Here is a 22,622-nt window from a genome sequence, read left to right on the forward strand (position 1 = left end):
TCAAGGAGCAGAATAGCCAGTTACCCACCATTCCTGTGTTGAGTTCCCGGGTCTGTACACCTGCTGTGCCCATTATGAGGGGTTCCCACCACCCCTGTGCAGAGTTCTTCTTTACAAGTGTGGTCTCAGATCTGACCATTTCAATCACTGACTGTCTGCCTGACACCCTTTCCATTCCAAATTACTTTTTATCTCTTCCAAACTCATTTAAGGTTGCCATAGAATAGATGATTCCTTTTTTAATTTCATTCCTACTATGGTCACCTTAAATGAGTGCAAAGAATGTACAAAGCTTCTGAACAGTTTGGAAGAGATAAAAAGTAATGGGGGATGGAAGGGTGTCAGGCAGACAGTCAGTGATTGGAATGGTCAGATCTGACACTGGAGGCTGCAGGATGGGAGCAGTGAGGATATATGCCAGGGGAGAGCAAACAGGAGATAGTGAAGGGGGGGAGGATTGGTGTGATTGGGAAGGTGTACACACTTGCATTACACAGAGAGGGGGGAAGTAAAGTTGGAGGTGAAAGGTGCTGCTGTAGAGTGAGGACACAGTGATAATAGCATAGCAGGTGCCGCTTCTGCCCCCCTCCCCTCTCCAGTCCTGGCCCTGCAGCATGTACTGTACCTGGAGATTTCTGTGTGATCCCTCTGTGTGCACTGCTGGTTGCCGAGTCCGTGTCACAGGGAGATGGATGGACTGCTGCCTTTGCCTCTGCCTGCTGCACGGACCTATCGCTCCCTGTCTGCCCGAGCCTGCCACCGTTCTTCTGCTGCTGATTCGCTCACTTGCTGAATGAGACAGGCATTGTGTGAGCCAATGACACAGCGGGTCCGATAAAAGCACCAACCTACGGACCCACCAATCAATACCAACCACAGGAAACCTAATGCTAGAGGTGGAGTGTTTGGGTGCAAGGCTCATAGCCCCAAGGACACTGTAAACTATGCCCATAGAGCTTCTTAGCCCCAATCACGTGTTTACACATGCGTTATGCCTCCAATAGCACCTGTGTGTCTGGCGCCCTTAACACACACACTTAAAGAGACACTTTTTTTATTTTTTTTATAAGTAGCTTTGGGGGGGGCAGCGCCCCTGCGCCCCATATTGACGGGCCCCCACTGGGGGTAAAAATAGGCATTTGAGCTCACAGCAACATACTCAATGGGGCAGCATCGCAACTGCAAGCCAAACCCTAGGCTTGCAGTTGCAATGCAATACTCCTATTCAAACAGTCGAAAGAAAAAAAGACTCAGTTTACTCTTTACGCATTTTGGACACATTAAGGGAGGGTTAGCAGTCCTTTCATTTGTTTTTGCTTTTTTCACATCCGTACCCTAGATTTATCTTCACTTCCTCTACCATAGCCAAAACTGGAAGTGAGAGAAATCCCTCCAAAGTGAGGGAATCCCTGCTTGTCACCAGCATTAGTAGTCCCTTTATTCCTGTTCTGCTGACAAGCAAAAATTTGGGAATCCCTTTCACTTTTACTCATGATAACAGTAAGCCCTCATGCACACAGGCTAAAATAACGTTATGAAAATGCCAGTATTTTTGCAATGATTTTTTTAAACTTTTTTCAGCGTTTTTGCAATAGCGTTTTTTAGCGTTTTTGAGCGTTTTTCTGCGTTAGCGTTTTTTTAGCGATTTTTTTTTTTTTTTCAAATTTTTTTTTTTTTTCTTCAATGGATCAAAAACGCTAAAAAACGTTGGTGAATGACGTTTTTGAGCGTTTTTCAGCGTTAGAGCGTTTTTACAGCTGAAAAACGTCTCTCAGAACCCACTGGTCCTGGGTTTTTTTTACAGCTTAAAAACGCCTATGCCACTTGCAGCTCAAAAACTGACCCACCTACCTGACACACACACACACTGACCTACCTACCTGACACACACACACTGACCCACCTACCTGACACACACACTGACCCACCTACCTGACACACACACTGACCCACCTACCTGACACACACACTGACCCACACACACTGACCTACCTACCTGACACACACACACTGACCTACCTACCTGACACACACACACACTGACCTACCTACCTGACACACACACACACACTGACCCACCTACCTGACACACACACTGACCCACCTACCTGACACACACACACAATGATCCACCTACCTGACACACACACACTGACCCACCTACCTGACACACACACACACTGACCCACCTACCTGACACACACACACACACTGACCCACCTACCTGACACACACACACACACTGACCCACCTACCTGACACACACACACTGACCCACCTACCTGACACACACACACTGACCCACCTACCTGACACACACACACTGACCTACCTACCTGACACACACACACTGACCTACCTACCTGACACACACACACTGACCCACCTACCTGACACACACACACTGACCCACCTACCTGACACACACACACTGACCCACCTACCTGACACACACACACTGACCCACCTACCTGACACACACACACTGACCCACCTACCTGACACGTACAGTGACCCACCTACCTGACACACACACTGACCTACATACCTGACACACACACACTGACCCACCTACCTGACACACACACACTGACCCACCTACCTGACACACACACACTGACCCACCTACCTGACACACACACACTGACCCACCTACCTGACACGTACAGTGACCCACCTACCTGACACACACACTGACCTACATACCTGACACACACACACTGACCCACCTACCTGACACACACACTGACCTACCTACATGACACATACAGTGACCCACCTACCTGACACACACACACTGACCTACCTACCTGACACATACAGTGACCCACCTACCCTCTGTGTGCACTGCTGGTTGCCGAGTCTGTGTCACAGGGATATGGATGGACTGCTGCCTTTGCCTCTGCCTGCTGCACGGACCTATCGCTCCCTGTCTGCCCGAGCCTGCCACCGTTCTTCTTCTGCTGCTGATTCTCTCACTTGCTGAATGAGACAGGCATTGTGTGAGCCAATGACACAGCGGGTCCGATAAAAGCACCACCCTACGGACCCACCAATCAATACCAACCACAGGAAACCTAATACTAGAGGTGGAGTGTTTGGGCGCAAGGCTCATAGCCCCAAGGACACTGTAAACTATGCCCATAGAGCTTCTTAGCCCCAATCACGTGTTTACACATGCGTCATGCCTCCAATAGCACCTGTGTGTCTGGCGCCCTTAACACACACACTTAAAGGGACACTTTTTATTTTTTTTATAAGTAGCTTTGGGGGGGAGGGCAGCGCCCCTGCGCCCCATATTGACGGGCCCCCACTGGGGGTAAAAATAGGCATTTGAGCTCACAGCAACATACTCAATGGGGCAGCATCGCAACTGCAAGCCAAACCCTAGGCTTGCAGTTGCAATGCAATACTCCTATTCAAACAGTCGAAAGAAAAAAAGACTCAGTTTACTCTTTACGCATTTTGGACACATTAAGGGAGGGTTAGCAGTCCTTTAATTTGTTTTTGCTTTTTTCACATCCGTACCCTAGATTTATCTTCACTTCCTCTACCATAGCCAAAACTGAAAGTGAGAGAAATCCCTCCAAAGTGAGGGAATCCCTGCTTGTCACCAGCATTAGTAGTCCCTTTATTCCTGTTCTGCTGACAAGCAAAAATTTGGAAATCTCTTTCACTTTTACTCATGATAACAGTAAAGAGGACAATTAGAGCAAGAATTTTTGACACACTAGGCAAAACCTCATTTTGCTGCCCCCTTCGCTCCGCCCCTGACTCCATGCCCTTTGCCCTGCCCTTGTAACATGTGACCTACCTGACCCATACACTGACCCACCTACCTGACACACACACTGACCCACACACACACTGACCTACCTACCTGACACACACACTGACCCACCTACCTGACACACACACACTGACCCACCTACCTGACACACACACTGACCCACCTACACTGACCTACCTACCTGACACACACACACTGACCTACCTACCTGACACACACACTGACCCACCTACCTGACACACACACTGACCCAAGGCCTGAGTGGGACTTTAAATGAGGCAATACTAACATTTACCTCCATACTGGGCCACTCAGGCCTTAGGTCTTGCTTTTCTCCAAGTTCCGGGGATGGAAGCACATAACTAAACCATTAACTACTTTTATTATTATTATCTGTGACTCGTACATGCCAAGACGTTTCCTTTTTTCTCATTGGGACCAGCTCTGTTAGATGGGGTTGGGCTTTGCATCGTTGTTCCCGGGAGCTGCGATTCGCACCGGGGCCCCCCCCTCCACCCCCCATTGGGGGGCGGGGTGGGCGCTCGCTGCGAGTCGACGCCACGCCCACATGTCCAGCGGGTGACGTCATTCGTGATGCCGCGCCGCTGACATGCGTCTCCATCTGCGTGTTCCACGAGGGGATTTTTGGCGCCAAACCCCGGGCCGGTCCATAGGCTCGGGTGTTGGCGCTGCCCCTCCCGCTTCACACCGCGTGACGTTGCCGGTTCTCATTGGTCTGCGGCTGATATATAGTACCATACATGCCCCCTGTTACACTTTAGTTTGAATCATCAGGTAACACACTTTTGCACCTCTGGATTATCTATGTCGGTTTCCCAAAATCCTCAAAGGTAAATAGGTATTCTCTTTTTCACTACCTACTCTATTCTATACACAACCTCATCCTCACGTCATATTTTTGGTCATTTTAAACTATTTCTTTTTTTCATTTATTCTCTTTCTTTCTCACACCCATGGACATTTCCCCTACATACACACACTAGGTTGCATTCTATCTAACACATCAGTTGTGGTCTCAGTTCACCTTACCCTAATAATTTTTTACAGATAAGCTCTGGCAAGCACTCATATTGTGAACCGGTCACACTATCTATCATCTATACCCCAGTTGGAATCTGGTATCTTTTCTATCTTGGTGGTTAGTTTCAAAGCCGTGCTTCCAGTGGTACCGTCTCAGCTCCCGGGAACAGCTTTTCCTGCAGTGCCTTCTACCATTAATATCACCACCAGTCGTACCCATATGTTATAGATAGGTGAGAGTGTTTGGGACATGTATGTTCCCCCTCTTTCTTTCTTTTTTGCCTTATTTGTTATTATTATCTCTTATATTTTTTCTTTGGCATTTTTTCATTATAGATACCTCTAAAATCATGCATCTGCTCCTGACGAGTGGTAATGTAGCCACAAAACGCGTAGAGCTTTTTTACGATGCTACGTCACAGTTTCTAGGCCAAATTTTTACCTTATTGAAGTCTATAAGAATGAACCAATTCTTCATTGTTACTATACCTACATGCTACCATTACAATTGGAGTTTACATACCATAAGTCTACTATCATGTATCAAGATGTCGAGACAAGTGCTTTATATTATGTATTGTTCAGGTTTTTTATACTGAGACCTAATACCATATTACCATGCACATTATGTTGAGACATTTGTTTTATCATGAACTATCTAGGAATGCTATTTATCCAATGAGATTCAATATTATTTATGATTGTATTACTTTTATTACCCTATATGTGTATGTATACCCTTTGTAATAAATTATTATGTTTTACATGGATTGGCTCATCTGACTTAGTTATGTGCTTCATATAAAGTCCCACCAATTATTTTTCCTTTTTTTTTGCTCAAACACACACTGACCCACCTACCTGACACACACACACTGACCCACCTACCTGACACACACACACTGACCCACCTACCTGACACACACACACTGACCCACCTACCTGACACACACACTGACCCACCTACCTGACACACACACACTGACCCACCTACCTGACACACACACACTGACCTACCTACCTGACACACACAATGACCCACCTACCTGACACACACACACACCTACCTAACTGACACGTACACTGACCCACCTACCTGACACATACACTGACCCACCTACCTGACACACACTGACCCACCTACCTGACACACACTGACCCACCTACCTGACACACACACACACTGACCCACCTACCTGACACACACACACTGACCCACCTACCTGACACACACACTGACCCACCTACCTGACACGTACACTGACCCACCTAACTGACACACTGACCTACCTACCTGACACATACACTGGCTCACCTGACTCCTATTTCCTGCATTACTCACACCCCCCCCATCTCCCACACACTTCTCAATGTAGATGAGGAGGATCCATCCTCCTCCTTACCTGAGCACTCCAGCGACCATCACACCAGGGATCTCCACAGCGCTGGGCGGGCAGTATTGATTAGGTGTTCCCTGCCAGCGCCGCCACCCAGCCGCTCCATGGTGTCCCTGCTGGCCGGGAGGTCAGCTAACAGACGCTGCACCTCTGGATGCTCCTATCTCCACTGAGCCCCGCCCCTCCGCTGCACTCACACAGACACACAGCGCCGCAGCAGAGGGACACGCTGGAGCAAAGGAGTCCCGGAGTGGCACTGTGTGAGGAGATGTGACAGCGGGCGCTCATCGGGACATTGGCGGCACGCAGCAGATGTTTTCCCGGGACAGCACTGAACAGGGGCCAGCTCACACACGCCTGAATACAGAGGCCGTGGCTGCACCCTAGGCGGCTGCCTACTTCGCCTAGTGGTAGCACCGGCCCTGGGTGTACACCAGCTGCATTGGTTATACAGTCATCTTCTTGAGCTGGCACGCCACACCATACTCCTCATATGCAACATTTGTCTCTAGGCTCCAATCTGTACCCTGTAGGGAGATGGCTTCAAAAAGATAAATGCACAATTACCATAGTTTTTAAAAAAGCTAAATTATTCTTAAAGGTTACCAATTCCAAACCTGTGCTTGATTGCAGAGCTCAGCACTATAAGGTTCATAGTACAAAGCTGTAATCAGATATAAAACTGTATATAGTAGTAAAACTATGTGTGGAGGCACTGAGCAGTATATTGCGGTACAGATCTTTTTATAGTAAAATTAAACTATACATAAAAGCATAACGCTGAATGCAATAGCGTTAGGATTGTGACAACTTGGGGGTGTTTAATGCAACTCTTTTGCAGGGCTTTTTCTGCCCACTTTTATTTATAACAGCAAAGAAAAGTTCAACAAAAGACATCAGTTGCCCCAGCAGGGGTTTTCACCATCAAAACTAGCAAAATACTATTCTGTGCTCTCTTTGGCAGCTCTGCTGCTAAGGCCTCATACCTTGGTACTCCTGACCATAAACTCTATGCTCCCCACACAAACTCTGTACCTTTGTCAGCTCTCTGTCATTTCCTGCAGCTTCCTGCTGCTTTGGCCTATCTCTGTCCTGGTGCAGCCATGCACCTCTCGACTCCCTTGTAGACAAACACTGATTCCTGGGAGGGTGGTGCCCTGAACTCTGATTCTTATAACCACTATAAACCCAGTACACAAATGTGCTGTGTGCCTATTTTCTACAAATCCTGGCCTAGACTTAGTGTTAATTTTGTTGACTAAAACAACTAAAGCATCTTAGTCGACTAAATGAATATTATTTTAGTCGACTAAAATATGACTAAAGCTAAAATAACTGAGATGACTAAAATACGACTAAAACTAAAATGGCATTTTAGTCAAAAGAATAAAATAGTCAAAAGACTAATACCACGTACACACGGTCGGACTTTGTTCGGACATTCCGACAACAAAATCCTAGGATTTTTTCCGACGGATGTTGGCTCAAACTTGTCTTGCACACGGTCACACAAAGTTGTCGGAAAATCCGATCATTCTGAACGCGGTGACGTAAAACACGTACGTCGGGACTATAAACGGGGCAGTGGCCAATAGCTTTCATCTCTTTATTTATGCTGAGCATTCGTGGCACATTGTGCGTCGGATTTGTATACACATGATCGGAAATTCCGACAACGAATTTTGTTGTCGGAAAATTTTATAGCCTGCTCTCAAACTTTGTGTGTCGGAAAATCCGATGGAAAATGTGTGATGGAGCCTACACACGGTCGGAATTTCCGACAACAAGGTCCTATCACACATTTTCCGTCGGAAAATCCGACTGTGTGTACGGGGCATTAGACTAAAACTAAATTGAAATTTGACTTGGTCTGTAGTGCATGTTCATACCTCAATGCCATAATAAATAACATATTAGATTTTTCACTCCAGCAGCATAAAATGAGTTTGGAAATTGTAGAGAAATGTTAACTAATGCATTACAATTTAATTACACCTATTAGAATTTAGATGACTAAAATGAGTTTTAGTAGACTAAAATGTACTGGAGATTTTAGTCGACTGGAGATTTAGTCGACTAAATACGACTAAAACTAAATCAATTGCAGAAGACTAAAATGGGACTAAAACTAAAATGCCATTTTAGTCCTAAGACTAAGACTAATGCCCCGTACACACGATTGGAAATTCCACCAGCAAAAGTCCGATGTGAGCTTTTGGTCGAAAATTCCAACCGTGTGTATGCTCCATCGGACTTTTGCTGGCGAAATTCCCGCCAGCAAAAGATTGAGAGCAGGTTCTGAATTTTTCGGTCGGAAAAAAAGAATTTCCGATCGTTTGTACCAATTCCAAAGCGCAAAATTCCTACGCATGCTCGGAAACAATTCGACGCATGCTCTGAAGCATTGAACTTCATTTTATCGGCTAGTCTTAGTGTTGTACGTCACCGCGTTCTTGACGGTCGAAAGTTTAGAGAACTCTTGTGTGACCGTGTGTATGTATGCAAGCCAAGCTTGAGCGGAATTCCGTTGGAAAAAACATCCAGGTTTTTTCCGACGGAAAATCCGCTCGCGTGTACGGGGCATAAAGCTAAATAGAAATTTGCTGCCAAAATTAACACTGCCTAGACTGCTATTTTACACAGTGACATGGCCTCACCCTGCCACAGGATGTATATAACAAGGCAGATTAGTATATGGTGTCTCAGGGCTGTATCTAGCATTATTCAACTGTATACAGCAGTGTTCAGTTGTACAGCACTGTATATAGAGACAAACCGAGATATATAGAGGCACAGAGCATGCAGGCCAGGGGTCCCTGAAAGCCAAAGCAGCAAGCAAATGTGTTTCTGCTTAACACACATGCTAAAATTGGGTATATACGGTTTTGTAGATTTTCACATCAGTACAGTTCATGAAAACATACCAGCTCAATAGGAAAGTGTTCCTTGAAACTGTTGCCAATTATGGCCTTTTAACATATTAATGCCCCAACTCAGAAGGTATGAATATAGATAATAAAAAGCATTTTTTGCAGTGACATAATTTGCTTATACAATTAAAATCTAATTCTGACCCAAGACATGCAAGCCCTGAGAAAATAAATCTTACTTGTAATAAATGATATTTTATATTATACAGTAGTCTTGATTTAATGTGCAGAATATGTTGTCATAGGTATACATTTATTTATAAGCTCTAGGATTGAAATGTAATTTCTGTTTAAAGTCATAATCACAGTACATAAATGTACCAAGAGAAATTTTTACCTATTTTTATGCAAAAACCATTGTTCAGATGTAGAGATCACAGATAAAGGCATGAGTTTCAGATTAGTAGAATGCCTGGCGATAAAAGCTTCAAAGCTTTATTCACTAGTTTGCCGTAAAAAAAAGAGTAATTGAATAATCTTTCTTCATATCCCTGGAATATTGCCTAACAGCTTCCTTTACGTCTAACAACTTCCTTTTAGATAACTAGCATATGGGCCAAGCATATCTTAAAATGTTGTACCATTAATTGAACAGTGCCTTTGTCTTTTTAATAAAGGAAGTGACATGACTCTCTAGGAGTTTCTAATGTGACTCTTTTCATGGTCTCATATAAATGTTTTTTTGTGACAATATAGAGACAGCTGCAGTTGCAAAATAACTGTAGCATCAAACTGTAAAAATATAGTATTTTGGAATTGATGCTTGAAAACTGAAGCTAAAGGCCAATATCATCACCCAACCAAATAAGAGTTTGCACTTTGCAAATACGCACAGTTGTATTTTATAGGTACCTTTTTTTTTTTTTTTTTTTTTTTTACATTTTTTTTTTAGCAAGACAACATGCAATAGTGTAGTGATATTTTAGACTTTGCAATCCTAAAGTAGACCTTCCAGTTAAATTGCAAGGGCCTTTCATTTAGTGAGACCAAAACAATATTCCTAATGCCCACGTTCCTGTAAATGGCTGTAGAGTAAGTGGGTGCTGAAGCGACTGCTGGCTGAGTACTGGAATGACTCAAAGCAAAGAATATGTCACAAGTAAAACACGAGGAAACTCCATCAAAGGGTCTAACACTTTTATTGATGATCACATCACAGCAAAGGACAGCAACATTTTGGAGGCACACAGGAACCCTTTTATCAGGCATGTGACAATGACATGTTTCGGGGACCACGCAGGACCCCTTCAGCAGGTTCCCTGCTGAAGGGGTCCTGCATGACTCCGAAACTTCGCTGTCCTTTGCTGTGATGTGACAATAAAAGCGATGTACCTTTTGATGGAGTTCTCTGGTGTGCTGTTGTCATATTCCTTGCTTTCATTTGATGAGGACCCCCACTTTGTTAAAATGTTGCTCTAAACTGAAAAATATATATATGTTGGTATGGGGAAGGGGGAATGCTACTTAATTAACTTGAATAACATTTCTTAACTCTCCCTATAACATAGCAAATCTACACTTTTTTGAGTTCAGAATCAAAATTATAATGGTGCATTTTAATTGTCAATTTATATTAACTGCATAATTGTTTTTACATACATTTATTGTAATATGCACTGATAACATCCGCATGCTGGAGTTATTCAAAAATAAAGCCCAGCACTACTCTACTGCAAAGCTTTATCAGGTTGTGTCTATCAGTTGGTTGAGATATTCACAGGCAGTAAATCTTGTACAAAGCTCCATCGACTGGATGAGAGCTGTAAATATGAAATACGTGTACATTATTTTATATTTAAGTTTTAATTTTATTAGTGGACATAAATAATCATATAAAACTATAAATTTGCTTTGAGTTTCTTTCTGTGCCCTCCAAAATTATTATTCATGCTGGTTCTTTTTTGTTTCCATAGCATGGGTGAACTCTTTGTCAATGGGAATGATCTTCTTCTGCTCCCCTGTGGTCAGTGTATTTACGGATATGTTTGGGTGCCGGAAGACAGCAGTAGTAGGAGCCGCTGTTGGTATAATTGGTCGTCTTTCAAGTTCTTTTGTTGGGTGAGTGTATCATAAGTGATCTAGTAAACTGAGTTTCAAATGCCTTTCTTCAAGAGCCCTGAGTTGTTTATATGGCTTGAACTAAATGTAATTTTTGTTAGTCACCTATCACTAACCTGTTCCAGGAGCTAAGCTAGTTCTGGGCAATCTGCCAAACTAACATGTGACCCCTAACTTCTATGTTGGCCACGTAAACTTTTATTATTTCCATAATATATAAAAAAAAGCTGTTACTGTGGTCCCTTTATTACTTCTGTGCCACTGGACATAAAAAAAAATATATTGAAAACAATGGTATTGTTGGTTTTACCATTTAAATGAAATGTGTAGTCTAATGGAAACTACCTTCTTGATGATAATGACCTCATCAATATGTGTTTACTCTCTAAAAAATAACTTTTTCACTACATAATGCTACACAAAGGTTCTTCTTTACTGCTTCTCACAATGCAAGTCCAGTGATCACTTAAAAACAAGGGCATTGTTTGTGCTGGACTCCCAGACCACGTGTTCCCTATATCATGTGTGTTGCCCTGGGTCCAAAAAGCTGTGACCGCCAGCAATTTCTTTAAATGTAAACATACCACGGTAGGCTTTCAGCTTAGAGCCAAGGTAGACTTCTTGCTTTGATATGTCACATTACACAACTGAGAGATGGACTTCCCCTCATTCTATACTTCCCTGGTATCTGAGGTCTGGAAAATGGAGACCAGCAAGGGGCGCTTGGTGCGAGTTACTCCTTAGAAAAAAGGTTTTGACATGGGAGAACAAAGCATAGGCTTTTAAAAAAATGATGGACAGGGCCAAAACCTGTGCTTTCAGAGTGCTTAAGTCCAAGTTCTAGTTAAGATCTGATTTTAGGAAGGCCAGAGTAGTCACTGGGATTTATATACAGTAGATACTGATTGTTAAGTATTCACCAACTATTTTAACAAATTAATTTTTTTAAGGTAGACTGTGTGCAGAAAAGCATCTGTAGTGGAAGCGTTTCATATTTTAAAATTGATTGTGCTGATGTTTATGCATGTCTGTAAGACTCTCACTTGTGGCAGAGTAATAAAAAGCATATTTTGTGGGTATAAGTACTGTGGCATTTGTGTCCTGTGTATACATTGATTAGGCTTGGGTTTAATTTAACAATGCCCCTTGAAGCCTCCACTGTTATCATTATTTTGGCCAAGCCCACCATCTTTCACAATCCTAGTCATGCATCTGCCTGAACAAATGAAAACCATACACTCCATGTATAGTTGATATCAGATGAAGTCTGTGTATTAAATGATTCAATTGTTGTAAAGCCTTGAGGCAGAAATACACAATGGGGTTAATTTATTAACTGGAGGGTGCAAAATCTGGTGCAGCTGTGCATGGTAGCCAGGCAGTTTCTAAGGCCAAGCCACAGATGGTTGGAATACCGGCTGGTTTAGCAGGAACCAGCCAAGATTCAAACTATGTATGGGTAGGCTGAATGTACCCATGTTGATTGATCGATCAACTTGGGTACAACCATCCTGACAGATTTTACATATGATTATCGTTAGAGGCTGGTATAGCCGCTAGCAATAATCACTGTCTTCGCAAACGGGGACGACTTCCCACGCCTCCCGTCGGTAGAATACAATGGGTCGTTGGGAGGGATTCCTCTGTCAACATTGTCTATGTTGATGGGTGAATCAAGCAAATTTCTTTCCTACAAACCATAGATGCAAGAAAGTGTATGGCCTGCCTAACTTCAGCTTGTTCAATTAGCCTCGGTTCACACTGGGACGACTTGTCAGGCGACCTAGGTCGCCTGACAAGTAGCGTCCCGTTCAGTACAATGGAACCGTTCTAATTGGAGCGACGCAAGTCGCTCCGACTTAGAAAAAGGTTCCTGTACGACTTTGGGGGCGACTTGGGGCGACTTGCATAGACTTCTATACAGAAGTCGTTTTGCAAGTCGCCCCGGCAGTCGTGTGCAGGTCGCCTCGGTGAGGCGACCTGCAAGTCGTGCCGCCTCTGGTGTGAACCGAGGCTTACGCTTTGACAAAAAACCTGGAAGCTGATTTCTATGCAGAGCTGCACCTGATTTTGCTCTTTCCAGTTTTAGTCAATCAACCCCAGTGAAACCCATTAATTAAAGCATGTCTTTATTGCCTCACAGCACGCAATCACAGTCACACTTCTCCTGTTGTAAATTTCCAGTGCATTCCAGTTGGAATATTACAGGTGGTTGTGAGACAACAAATGCTAATACATGACTTCTTATTTTTGTTTCTCTCTTTTCACAGGAGCCTAGATCCTCTTTATTTTACATATGGTATATTATTTGCATGTGGCTGCTCTTTTGCTTACCAACCATCTCTTGTTATTTTGGGACATTACTTCAAGAAACGTCTAGGACTGGTCAATGGCATTGTAACTGCAGGCAGCAGCCTTTTTACAGTATCGCTGCCCTTTTTGTTGCGCTTTTTACTTGACAGTATTGGACTTGAGCACACCCTACGCGTCTTGTGTATTCTCATGTTTGTTCTCTTTTTGGCTGGATTCACCTACAGGCCTCTTATACCTAGACAGAGAAAGACTTTCAAAGGTCTTCAATTTTTCTATCTTCAAATCGAAGAGCTATTGTATATGGGCATTTGGAATTCCAGCTGCACTTTTTGGCTACTTTGTGCCTTACGTCCACTTGGTAAGCCGTCAACATGTCATTTAAACTTAGAGCATGCTTATGTTATGTTTATAGTCATCTCATAATTCTTCAGTGTCGCCTTTTTTTTTTGGTCAATATATAAAATGGCTGCTGAAATCACTGTAACTGGACTGTAACTGTCATGTGTAATCTATCAATGTGGCATGTCAATTAATCCTCAGAACAAAAGCAGTGCATAAAGGGATAAATATATACTGTTCTTAACCACTTCCCGCCTGGCCTATAGCAAAATGACGGCCGAGCGGTGGTTCAATTATCCTGACTGGGCATCATATGATGTCCAGCAGGATAACAGCCGCTGCGCACCTGTGGGGCCTCACATCGCGGCGATTGGTGGTGCGGTGTTTCAGTCTGACACACGGCTACACTGATCTCGGTAAAGAGCCTCCGACGGAGGCTCTTTACCACGTGATCAGCCGTGTCCAATCATGGCTGATCACGATGTAAACAGAAAGAGCCATTGATCGGCTTTTCCTCACTCGTGTCTGACAGACGCGAGTAGAGGAGAGCCGATCGGTGGCTCTCCTGACGGGGGGGGGGTCTGCGCTGATTGTCTATCAGTGCAGCCCCCCACGGATGCCCACACTGGACCACCAGGGAAGCCGCCAGGACCACCATGAGAAGCCCCCAGCATGTGGATGGCCAGGTATGTACCACATGGCCATCCACATATGAAACAACATGCCCAATACATGCCAATCAGTGCCCACAAATGGGCACTGACTGGCAACATTATGGATCAGTACAGATAAGTGATGCCCAGCAATGCCACCCATCAGTGTCATCAGTGCCACCCATCAATGTCCATCAGTGCCACCTCTCAGTGCCCATCCATGCCCATCAGTGCCCACCTATCAGTGCCCATCAGTGCCAATCCGTGCCAACTATCAGTGCCACCCATAAGTACCCATCAGTGCCACCAATGAGTGCCCATCAGTGCCGCCTATGAGTGCCCATCAGTGCCGCATACCAGTGCCACCTATCAGTGCCCATCAGTGCCACTTATCAGTACCCATCAGTGCCACCTATCAGTGCCCATAAGTGCCGCCTATCAGTGCCACCTCATCAGTGCCCATCGGTGCCGCCTTATCAGTGCCTGTCAGTGCAGCCATATCAGTGCCCATCATTGAAGAAGAAAACATACTTATTTGCAAAAAATTTTAACAGAAACAAAGAAAAACTTTTTTTCTTCCTAAATTTTCGGTCTTTTTTTATTTGTTGCGCAAAAAATAAGAATCGCAGAGGTGATCAAATATCACCAAAAGAATGCTCTATTTGTGGGAAAAAAAATGATAAAAAATTTGTTTGGGTACAGTGTAGCAAACCCGCGCAATTGTCATTCAAATTGCAACAGCGCTGAAAGCTGAAAATTGGCTTGGGCAGTAAGGTGTATAAGTGCCTGGTATTGAAGTGCTTAAAAAAAAGTATATTCCTACAGCGCAAGAAAGAGAAAAATAACTCTGAGAGGTCAGGAAAGGGGGTGGGGATGAGCGAGCGCCCCCCCCGAACCGTACCAGGCCCCATGCCCTTAACATGGGGGGGGAACTTTAAGGGCAGGGGGGGCCCTGCGCCCTCCCACCCCAAAGCACCTTGTCCCTATGTTGATGAGGACAGCCTCAACCCTGGCTGTTGGTTGTCGGGGTCTGCGGAAGGGGGGCTTATCGGAATCTGAAAGCCTCCTTTAAGAACGGGGCCCCCAGATTCTGGCCCCCCACCCTATGTGAATGAGTATGGGGTACATTGTACCCCTACCCATTCACCTTAAAAACAAATGTCAAAAATAAAACACATTACATATATTTTTTAATTAATTTATTAAGGCAGCTCCATAGTCTCTTCCGATCTCTTCTTCCTTCTCCGGCTCTTCTGCCTCCTCCGGTTCTTCTCCCCTCGCCGGGTCTTCTCCGCTCTTCGCTGATGTCTTCTAGCCCTCTCCGGTTCTTCTCCCTCTGTCCACTGTCCTCTGCCTCTGCTGGGTCTTCTCTGATATCTTCTCGCTCTTTTGCTGGGTCTTCTCTGCTCTTCTTCCGATGTTGACTCTCCCGCTCTAATGCCGGGTGCGCAGTGTGCCACTACTTATATAGGCATGGGGCAGGGTCACCAGAGACCCGCCTCTTATGACATCACTGCCCATCATGCCCCGGTCGGTGGCGTCATAAAGGGCGGGGCCTCTGGATGACGTCACACAGTGACCCCATAAGTGGTGGCACACCACGCACCCAGCATTAGAGCGGGAGAGAGCGTTGAGTCAACATTGGAAGAAGAACAGAGGGAGAAGACAGCAGAGAAGACCCATCAAAAGATCGAGAAGATATCGGAGAAGACCATCAGAGGGAGAAGAGAGGGAGAAGAACTGGAGAGAGTGGAGAAGACCCGGAGAGGGGAGGAGAACCGGAGAGGGCTAGAAGATATCAGCGAAGAAGACCCGGAGAGGGAAGAAGAATTCGGAAGAGACGCTGCCTTAATAAACTACTTTAACACCCTGTGTGCTGTGTTTTATTTTTGACACTTATTTTTCAGGTGAATAGGTAGGGGTACGATGTACCCCACACTCATTCACATAGGGTGGGGGGCCGGGATTTGGGGGCACCCTTGTTAAAGGGGCTTCCAGATTCCGATAAGCCCCCCACCCACAGACCCCGACAACCAATGGCCAGGGTTGTCTGGAAGAGGCCCTTGTCCTCATCAACATGGGGACAAGGTGCTTTGGGGTGGGGGGCGCAGGGCCCTCCCTGCCCCAAAGCACCCACCCCCCCATGTTGAGGGCATGTGGCCTGGTACGGTTCAGGGGGGGTGCTCGCTCATCCCCACCCCCTTTCCTGACCTGCTGGGCTGCGTGCTCGGATAAGGGTCTGGTATGGATTTTGGGGGGGCCCCAACCCCATTTTTTCGGCGTGGGGGTTCCCCTGAAAATCCATACCAGACTGAAGGGCCTGGTATGCTCTTGGAGGGGGAACCCATGCCGTTTTTTTTTTTTTTTTTTTTACAATGTGCGTACAGTTCCCCCTAAAGATTTATACCAGACACAGTGCCTGGTATTGTCGGGGATCAAAGTCAGATACCTGTTCATTGAAGTCGGACGGATGTCGGACTTCAAGTAGCAGGGCAAAGTCGGATCCAAAGTGGTACGACTGTCGTGTCGTACCAGTGTGAACCCGGCCTCAAAGTCATTAAGTATCCTGAAAGCATAATGTGTAAATCCCCACTTCTAATGTAACAATGCATGCACTGGATGAGGGAGAGGTCTCACTGTTTCTTTTTGGATGAATTTGGGTCTGAGAAGCCTTAGTCTGCTGACATAACTCCTGTGCTTAACCACTCACGGACCGACTGCCCCCGCAATGTACTGCGGATGGGCGGCCCGCACATGCAAAGAGATGTACCCGTATGTCACTGCCTGCTTCCAGATTTAGGACGTGCACATGCGTGCCCCTCTGCCGACACCCACTGTGGTTGTACACAGCAGGAGCCTGTCAGCAAGTTCCGGACAATAATTCACGGCCTGGACCTGCTGATCAGCTGTGTCCAATTACAGCCCAGACCCCTGTGTTGACAATTAACACAGAGCTTTGTACAGAGGGAACAATATCCTCTGTTTCTAGTCCCTGCAAAGCAGGGATGAGAGACAAATGCCGCGTACACACGATCGGATTTTCCGAAAACAAATGTTCGATGGGTAGCTTCTTGACGGAAATTCCGACCGTGTGTAGGCTCCATCAGAAATTTTTTGTCGGAATTTCCGACAACAAAAATTTGAGAGCTGGTTCTCAAATTTTCAAATTCTGATCATGTGTACACAATTTCGATGCACAAAATTCCACGCATGCTCGGAATCAAGCAGAAGAGCCGCACTGGCTATTGAACTTCATTTTTCACGGCTCGTCGTACATGTTGTATGTCACCTCGTTCTTGACGATCGCAATTTCCGACAACATTTGTGGGACCGTGTGTATGCAAGACAAGTTTGAGCCAATATCGGTCGGAAATAAATCCCAGGATTTTGTTGTCGGAATGTCCGATCATGTGTACGCGGCATAAGAGGTCTGTTAGTAAAAGCAGCACACTTTACATATATTACACATAGTTAGGCACATATTTAACCCCTTGATCAACCTAGATGTTAATCTCTTACCAGCCAGTGTCATTAGTACAGTATTAATGTCACTGGTGATGTCAATGGCAGTTAGTCACACCCGCAGTCCCATTGTCTTTAGTCACTGATCACCGTCTTTAGTAGTATAAAACAAATTTTAAAAAACTCCAGTATATATACACCATAGTTTTTAGGCGCAATAACTTTCACACAAACCAATTAATATACACTCATTGGAATTTTTTAATCCAAGACATGTATTAGAACACATTTTGGCCATGTATGAAGAAATTTTATTACATTTTTTTATTGGATATGTTTTGTAGCAGAATGTAAAAAATATTGTTTTTTGTTTTTTTTTTAATTTTCAGCCTCTTTTAGTTTATATCGTAAAAAATATAAAAACCCAGTGGTGATCAAATACCACCAAAATAAAGCTCTATTTGTGGGGGAAAAAAATGATAACCGTTTTTGTTTGGATACAGCGTTGCATGACTGCGGGATTACCAGTTAAAGTAGCACAGTGATCGGAGGCACTGCGGGTCTCGCCCCACATAAAAGGACTAAAAATAGCGTGGCTGGAGGAGAGGGTAGCTCTGTACGCGGATGACCTCCTACTCTTTCTGAACGACGCGGACTCCTCCCTTAGAGGGGCGCTGCAAGTATTGACTGAATTCTCCAAAATAACAGGATTACGGGTGAACTGGACAAAATCCCAGTTACTAGCTATTGACCCTGAGGCAAAAAGACTAGCCCTGCTAGATCTACAACTGCAATGGGTAGACGAAATGGTGTACTTGGGGGTGCGCATCTCGAGAGACGCATCCAGCTTTATCCCCCTTAACCTAGACCCGGTGGTCCAAGGAGTCAAAGCCAAACTAAAAGCCTGGGAGAACCTTCCTCTATCCTTATTAGGCCGCATTAACTTAATTAAAATGAAAATCATACCTAAATTTACATACCTATTCCGTAATTCCCCACAATGGATACCTTGCTCATTTTTTACGAAATTGAACCAAATGTTCTCCTCCTTCCTCTGGGGCTCAAACCCCCCTAGATTTAAACTGTCCGCACAGATGCGTCCAGTGTCCCGGGGGGGGGTTGGCGTTTCCGGACTGCCAGAAGTATTTTCTGACAGCTCAGCTGGTCACGGCAGTTTGGTGTCTAGTGCCTGACGCGTCCAACCCCGCGGCAGTTCTGGAGGCTGCGGTGGTCCGTTCTGTGGAGGCCCTAACACATTTACCCCTTCGAGGTCCCAAGGCTTCATATGACTTGACCACCTCCATGCTCACGACTCTAAATGCCTGGAAGGCAGGACTGGGACTTGAGAAGTTCCCACGGAATGCAGTATCCCCACACGCCACCCTATGGAACAACCCGACCTTACCCCATCTTTACTCACTACCAGACCCCAAAATATGGGCCAAATGTGGCATTAAACTGATATCTGACCTCACCACCGGCACGGCAATACACCCCTTCAATCAACTAGTATGCCACAATAATGTTCCCCCCTCGCATTTATTTCGCTATATGCAACTGTCTCATGCGTTTAAAGCCCAAATATTACCCAATGACACGCAAATAGTGCAATCCGATCTGGAGAGGGTCACAAGATATGAATGCACCAGGAAACCGACTTCGGTCCTCTATGCACATCTTCTTAGAGTTTCCTATCCAGATCTGTCAAAGCTCCGTCAGCGATGGACACAAGACATCCCGGGACTGGACTCTGAGGATTGGGAGGACATGTGGGACTTCCCCTTCAAAATCCTGGTCTCACTTTGTGACCGCCTCATACAATACAAAATACTACACCGGGCATATATTACCCCGTATAGAATGCATAAAATGAGAACCTCCCTGTCCTCGGAGTGTTGGAGGTGTACTGGGGATCCGGGCGACTTTATACACATCTTCTAGTCCTGCCCAGCAATTCAAAACTACTGGTCACAAGTAATATCTGTAATAAAAGAAGTGGTGGGAATAGATATAGCCCCAACCCCGCAGATATGCCTTCTAGGCTTAGTAGAAGCATTAGCCCCCAGGATAGCGGAGAGGACTCTGATAGGACTCCTGATTTTCTATGCCAGAAAAATGATCACTCTCTGCTGGAAAAAACGTGCCCCGCCGTCAATATTGCTATGGAAAACACATGTCAATAAAGTACTACCACTCTATAAGGAAACCTACCAAAATAGAGGATGCCCCAAACAATACCGTAGAGTGTGGGCCAAATGGCTGGCAGAGACCTCCACGGCAACCGCAGACTGATTGAGCATGTACATAATACCACTCTACGGGTGGATGTGATTTTGATACTTTGGGTGACTTTTTTGTATTGTAATCTCTGATATGGGTTTATTTGATATCTATAATTGTCCCTTGGGTCTCGAATGAATGATCTGATCCTTAGATATTTCAATTGAGCAGGAGCCAATACAGCACTAGGTTGTTTGTTGTTCTTTTCTTATAGACGTGCTACAGCTGTATGTCACTAATGATGGAAACAGCCCAGTTGCCGGCTGGCACTGGCCTCTGCGTGGGTCTAGTCCCAATGCTGTAGCGGGTTTACTGTTGTTTTCTGTTTGTATGTCTTATACTCAATAAAAGGATTTTCAAAAAAAAAAAAAAGTAGCACAGTGATAAATAGCAAATAATGGCCTGGTCATGAAGGGGGTAAAATCTTCTGGAGGTGAAGTGGTTACATATACCATTTCAGTTCTTACTGAAATGGTATGTACATAAAGCTAGAGCAACTTGTGTCTGCATCACCCCAGTTACTACTTGCAGGTCAGGGAGCTTCATTACTGAAGCCTATTTTGTACAGAGTTTGGCTTACTTCTGAGAGTTTCCCTGAGATGCTCTGCTGAGCAGTATCGAATGGAGGAGGAATACAACAAAATGGCACCCATTTGCAGACTGGTTTGGCATATAGTGAGCTCCTCTTAGTAAATAATTGCTTGGTCTCCTACCAATGGGAGAACCCCCTCAAACATGTTTTGCATAGTAGGGGCTTTATCTTAGATACCTCAGGAATCAGTAGTAAGTGATGTTCACTAGTAAGTGGCTCAGAGTTCAGAGGTCAGTAAAAAGGGGCATAAAAAAGTGACTCAGAGGTCCGTAGTGATATAGAGGTCAATAGTAAGTGGTGCAGAGTTCAGAGGTCACTAGTAGGTGATGCAAAGTTCAGAATTCAGTAGTAAGTGATGCAGCGTTTAGTGGTCAATAGTAAGTGATGCAGAGTTCGGAAATCAGAAGTAAGTGACGCAGAAGTCAGAAGTAAGTGACGCAGAGTTAAGAAATCAGTAGTGTCCCCCACACAGTAGTGTCCTTTGCCCTCCATCCACAGTAGTGTCCTTTGCCCTCCATCCACAGCAGTGTCCTCTGCCCCCCCCCCCACACACACACACACACACACACACACTAGTGTGTCCCCTGCCCCTCTATAGCAGTGTCCCCATCCCCCTTCATCCCCTCCATTGTCTTCTCTGCGCCCCACCCCTACTGTAGTGTCCTATACCCCTGAAAAGCAGTGTCCTCTGGCTGGCCACCATAGCAGTTTCCTTTGAGCCACTGGGAGCCTAAGCCAGCCGCTCCTGCTCCCACCTCTTCCCCAGCCTGGTGCCACAGTGAGCGCTGAAGGTGCAGAACAGTGAGCAGTAATTGACAAGCACCACTCTGTGCTCAGAGCGGACCTGAGAACTGAGCAATCAGCAGTCTTTGATCGCTCAGTTCTCAGTGTAGAGACAGCTTGGGACAGCTGCAGCATTGGATCACTGCTGCATCTACATACAGTGGATATAAAAAGTCTACACACCCCTGCTAAAATGTCAGGTTTCTGTGATGTAAAAAAATTTCAAAGATAAATCATTTCAGAACTTTTTCCACCTTTAATGTGACCTATAAACTGTACAACCCAATTGAACAACAAACTGAAATCTTTTAGGTGGAGGGAAGTAAAAATAAAAACACTAAAATAATATAGTTGTATATATAATATAGCTGCACACCCTTAAACTAATATTTTGTTGAAGCACCTTTTGATTTTATTACAACACTCTTTTTGGGTATGAGTCTGTCAGCATGGCATATCTTGACTTGGCAATATTTGCCCACTCTTCTTTGCAAAAACACTCCAAATCTGTCAGATTGTGATGGCATCTCCTGTGCACAGCCCTCTTCAGATCACCCCACAGATTTTCAATCAGATTCAGGTCTGGGCTCTGGCTGGGCCATTCCAAAACTTTAATCTTCTTCTGGTGAAGCCATTCCTTTGTTGATTTGGACGTATGCTTTGGGTCATTGTCATGCTGAAAGATGAAGTTCCTCTTCATGTTCAGCTTTCTAGCAGAAGCCTGAAGGTTTTGTGCCAATATTGACTGGTATTTGGAACTGTTCATAATTCCCTCTACCTTGACTAAGGCCCCTGTTCCAGCTGAAGAAAAACAGCCCCAAAGCATGATGATGCCACCACCATGCTTCACTGTTGGGATGGTGTTCTTTGGGTGATGTGAGGTGTTGGGTTTGCGCCAGACATATCGTTTTCTTTGATGGCCAAAAAGTTAAATTTTAGTCTCATCAGACCACAGCACCTTCCTCCATACATTTTGGGAGTCTC

General features: G+C 45.0%; 1 protein-coding gene across 1 annotated transcript in view; it reads left to right on the forward strand.

The window, feature by feature from the left end:
* The first annotated feature begins 256 nt into the window (after positions 1–256).
* The window catches only part of LOC141141252 (monocarboxylate transporter 10-like), a 48,454-nt gene continuing 26,088 nt past the window's right edge, over positions 257–22,622 (forward strand). The window contains 4 exon segments of the mRNA XM_073628931.1: positions 257–320; positions 11,072–11,216; positions 13,487–13,777; positions 13,779–13,894. Coding sequence (XP_073485032.1) covers positions 257–320; positions 11,072–11,216; positions 13,487–13,777; positions 13,779–13,894 — 616 coding nt within the window.

Source organism: Aquarana catesbeiana, linkage group LG04 (assembly GCF_042186555.1).
Source record: "Aquarana catesbeiana isolate 2022-GZ linkage group LG04, ASM4218655v1, whole genome shotgun sequence".
Taxonomy (NCBI): Eukaryota; Metazoa; Chordata; class Amphibia; order Anura; family Ranidae; genus Aquarana; species Aquarana catesbeiana.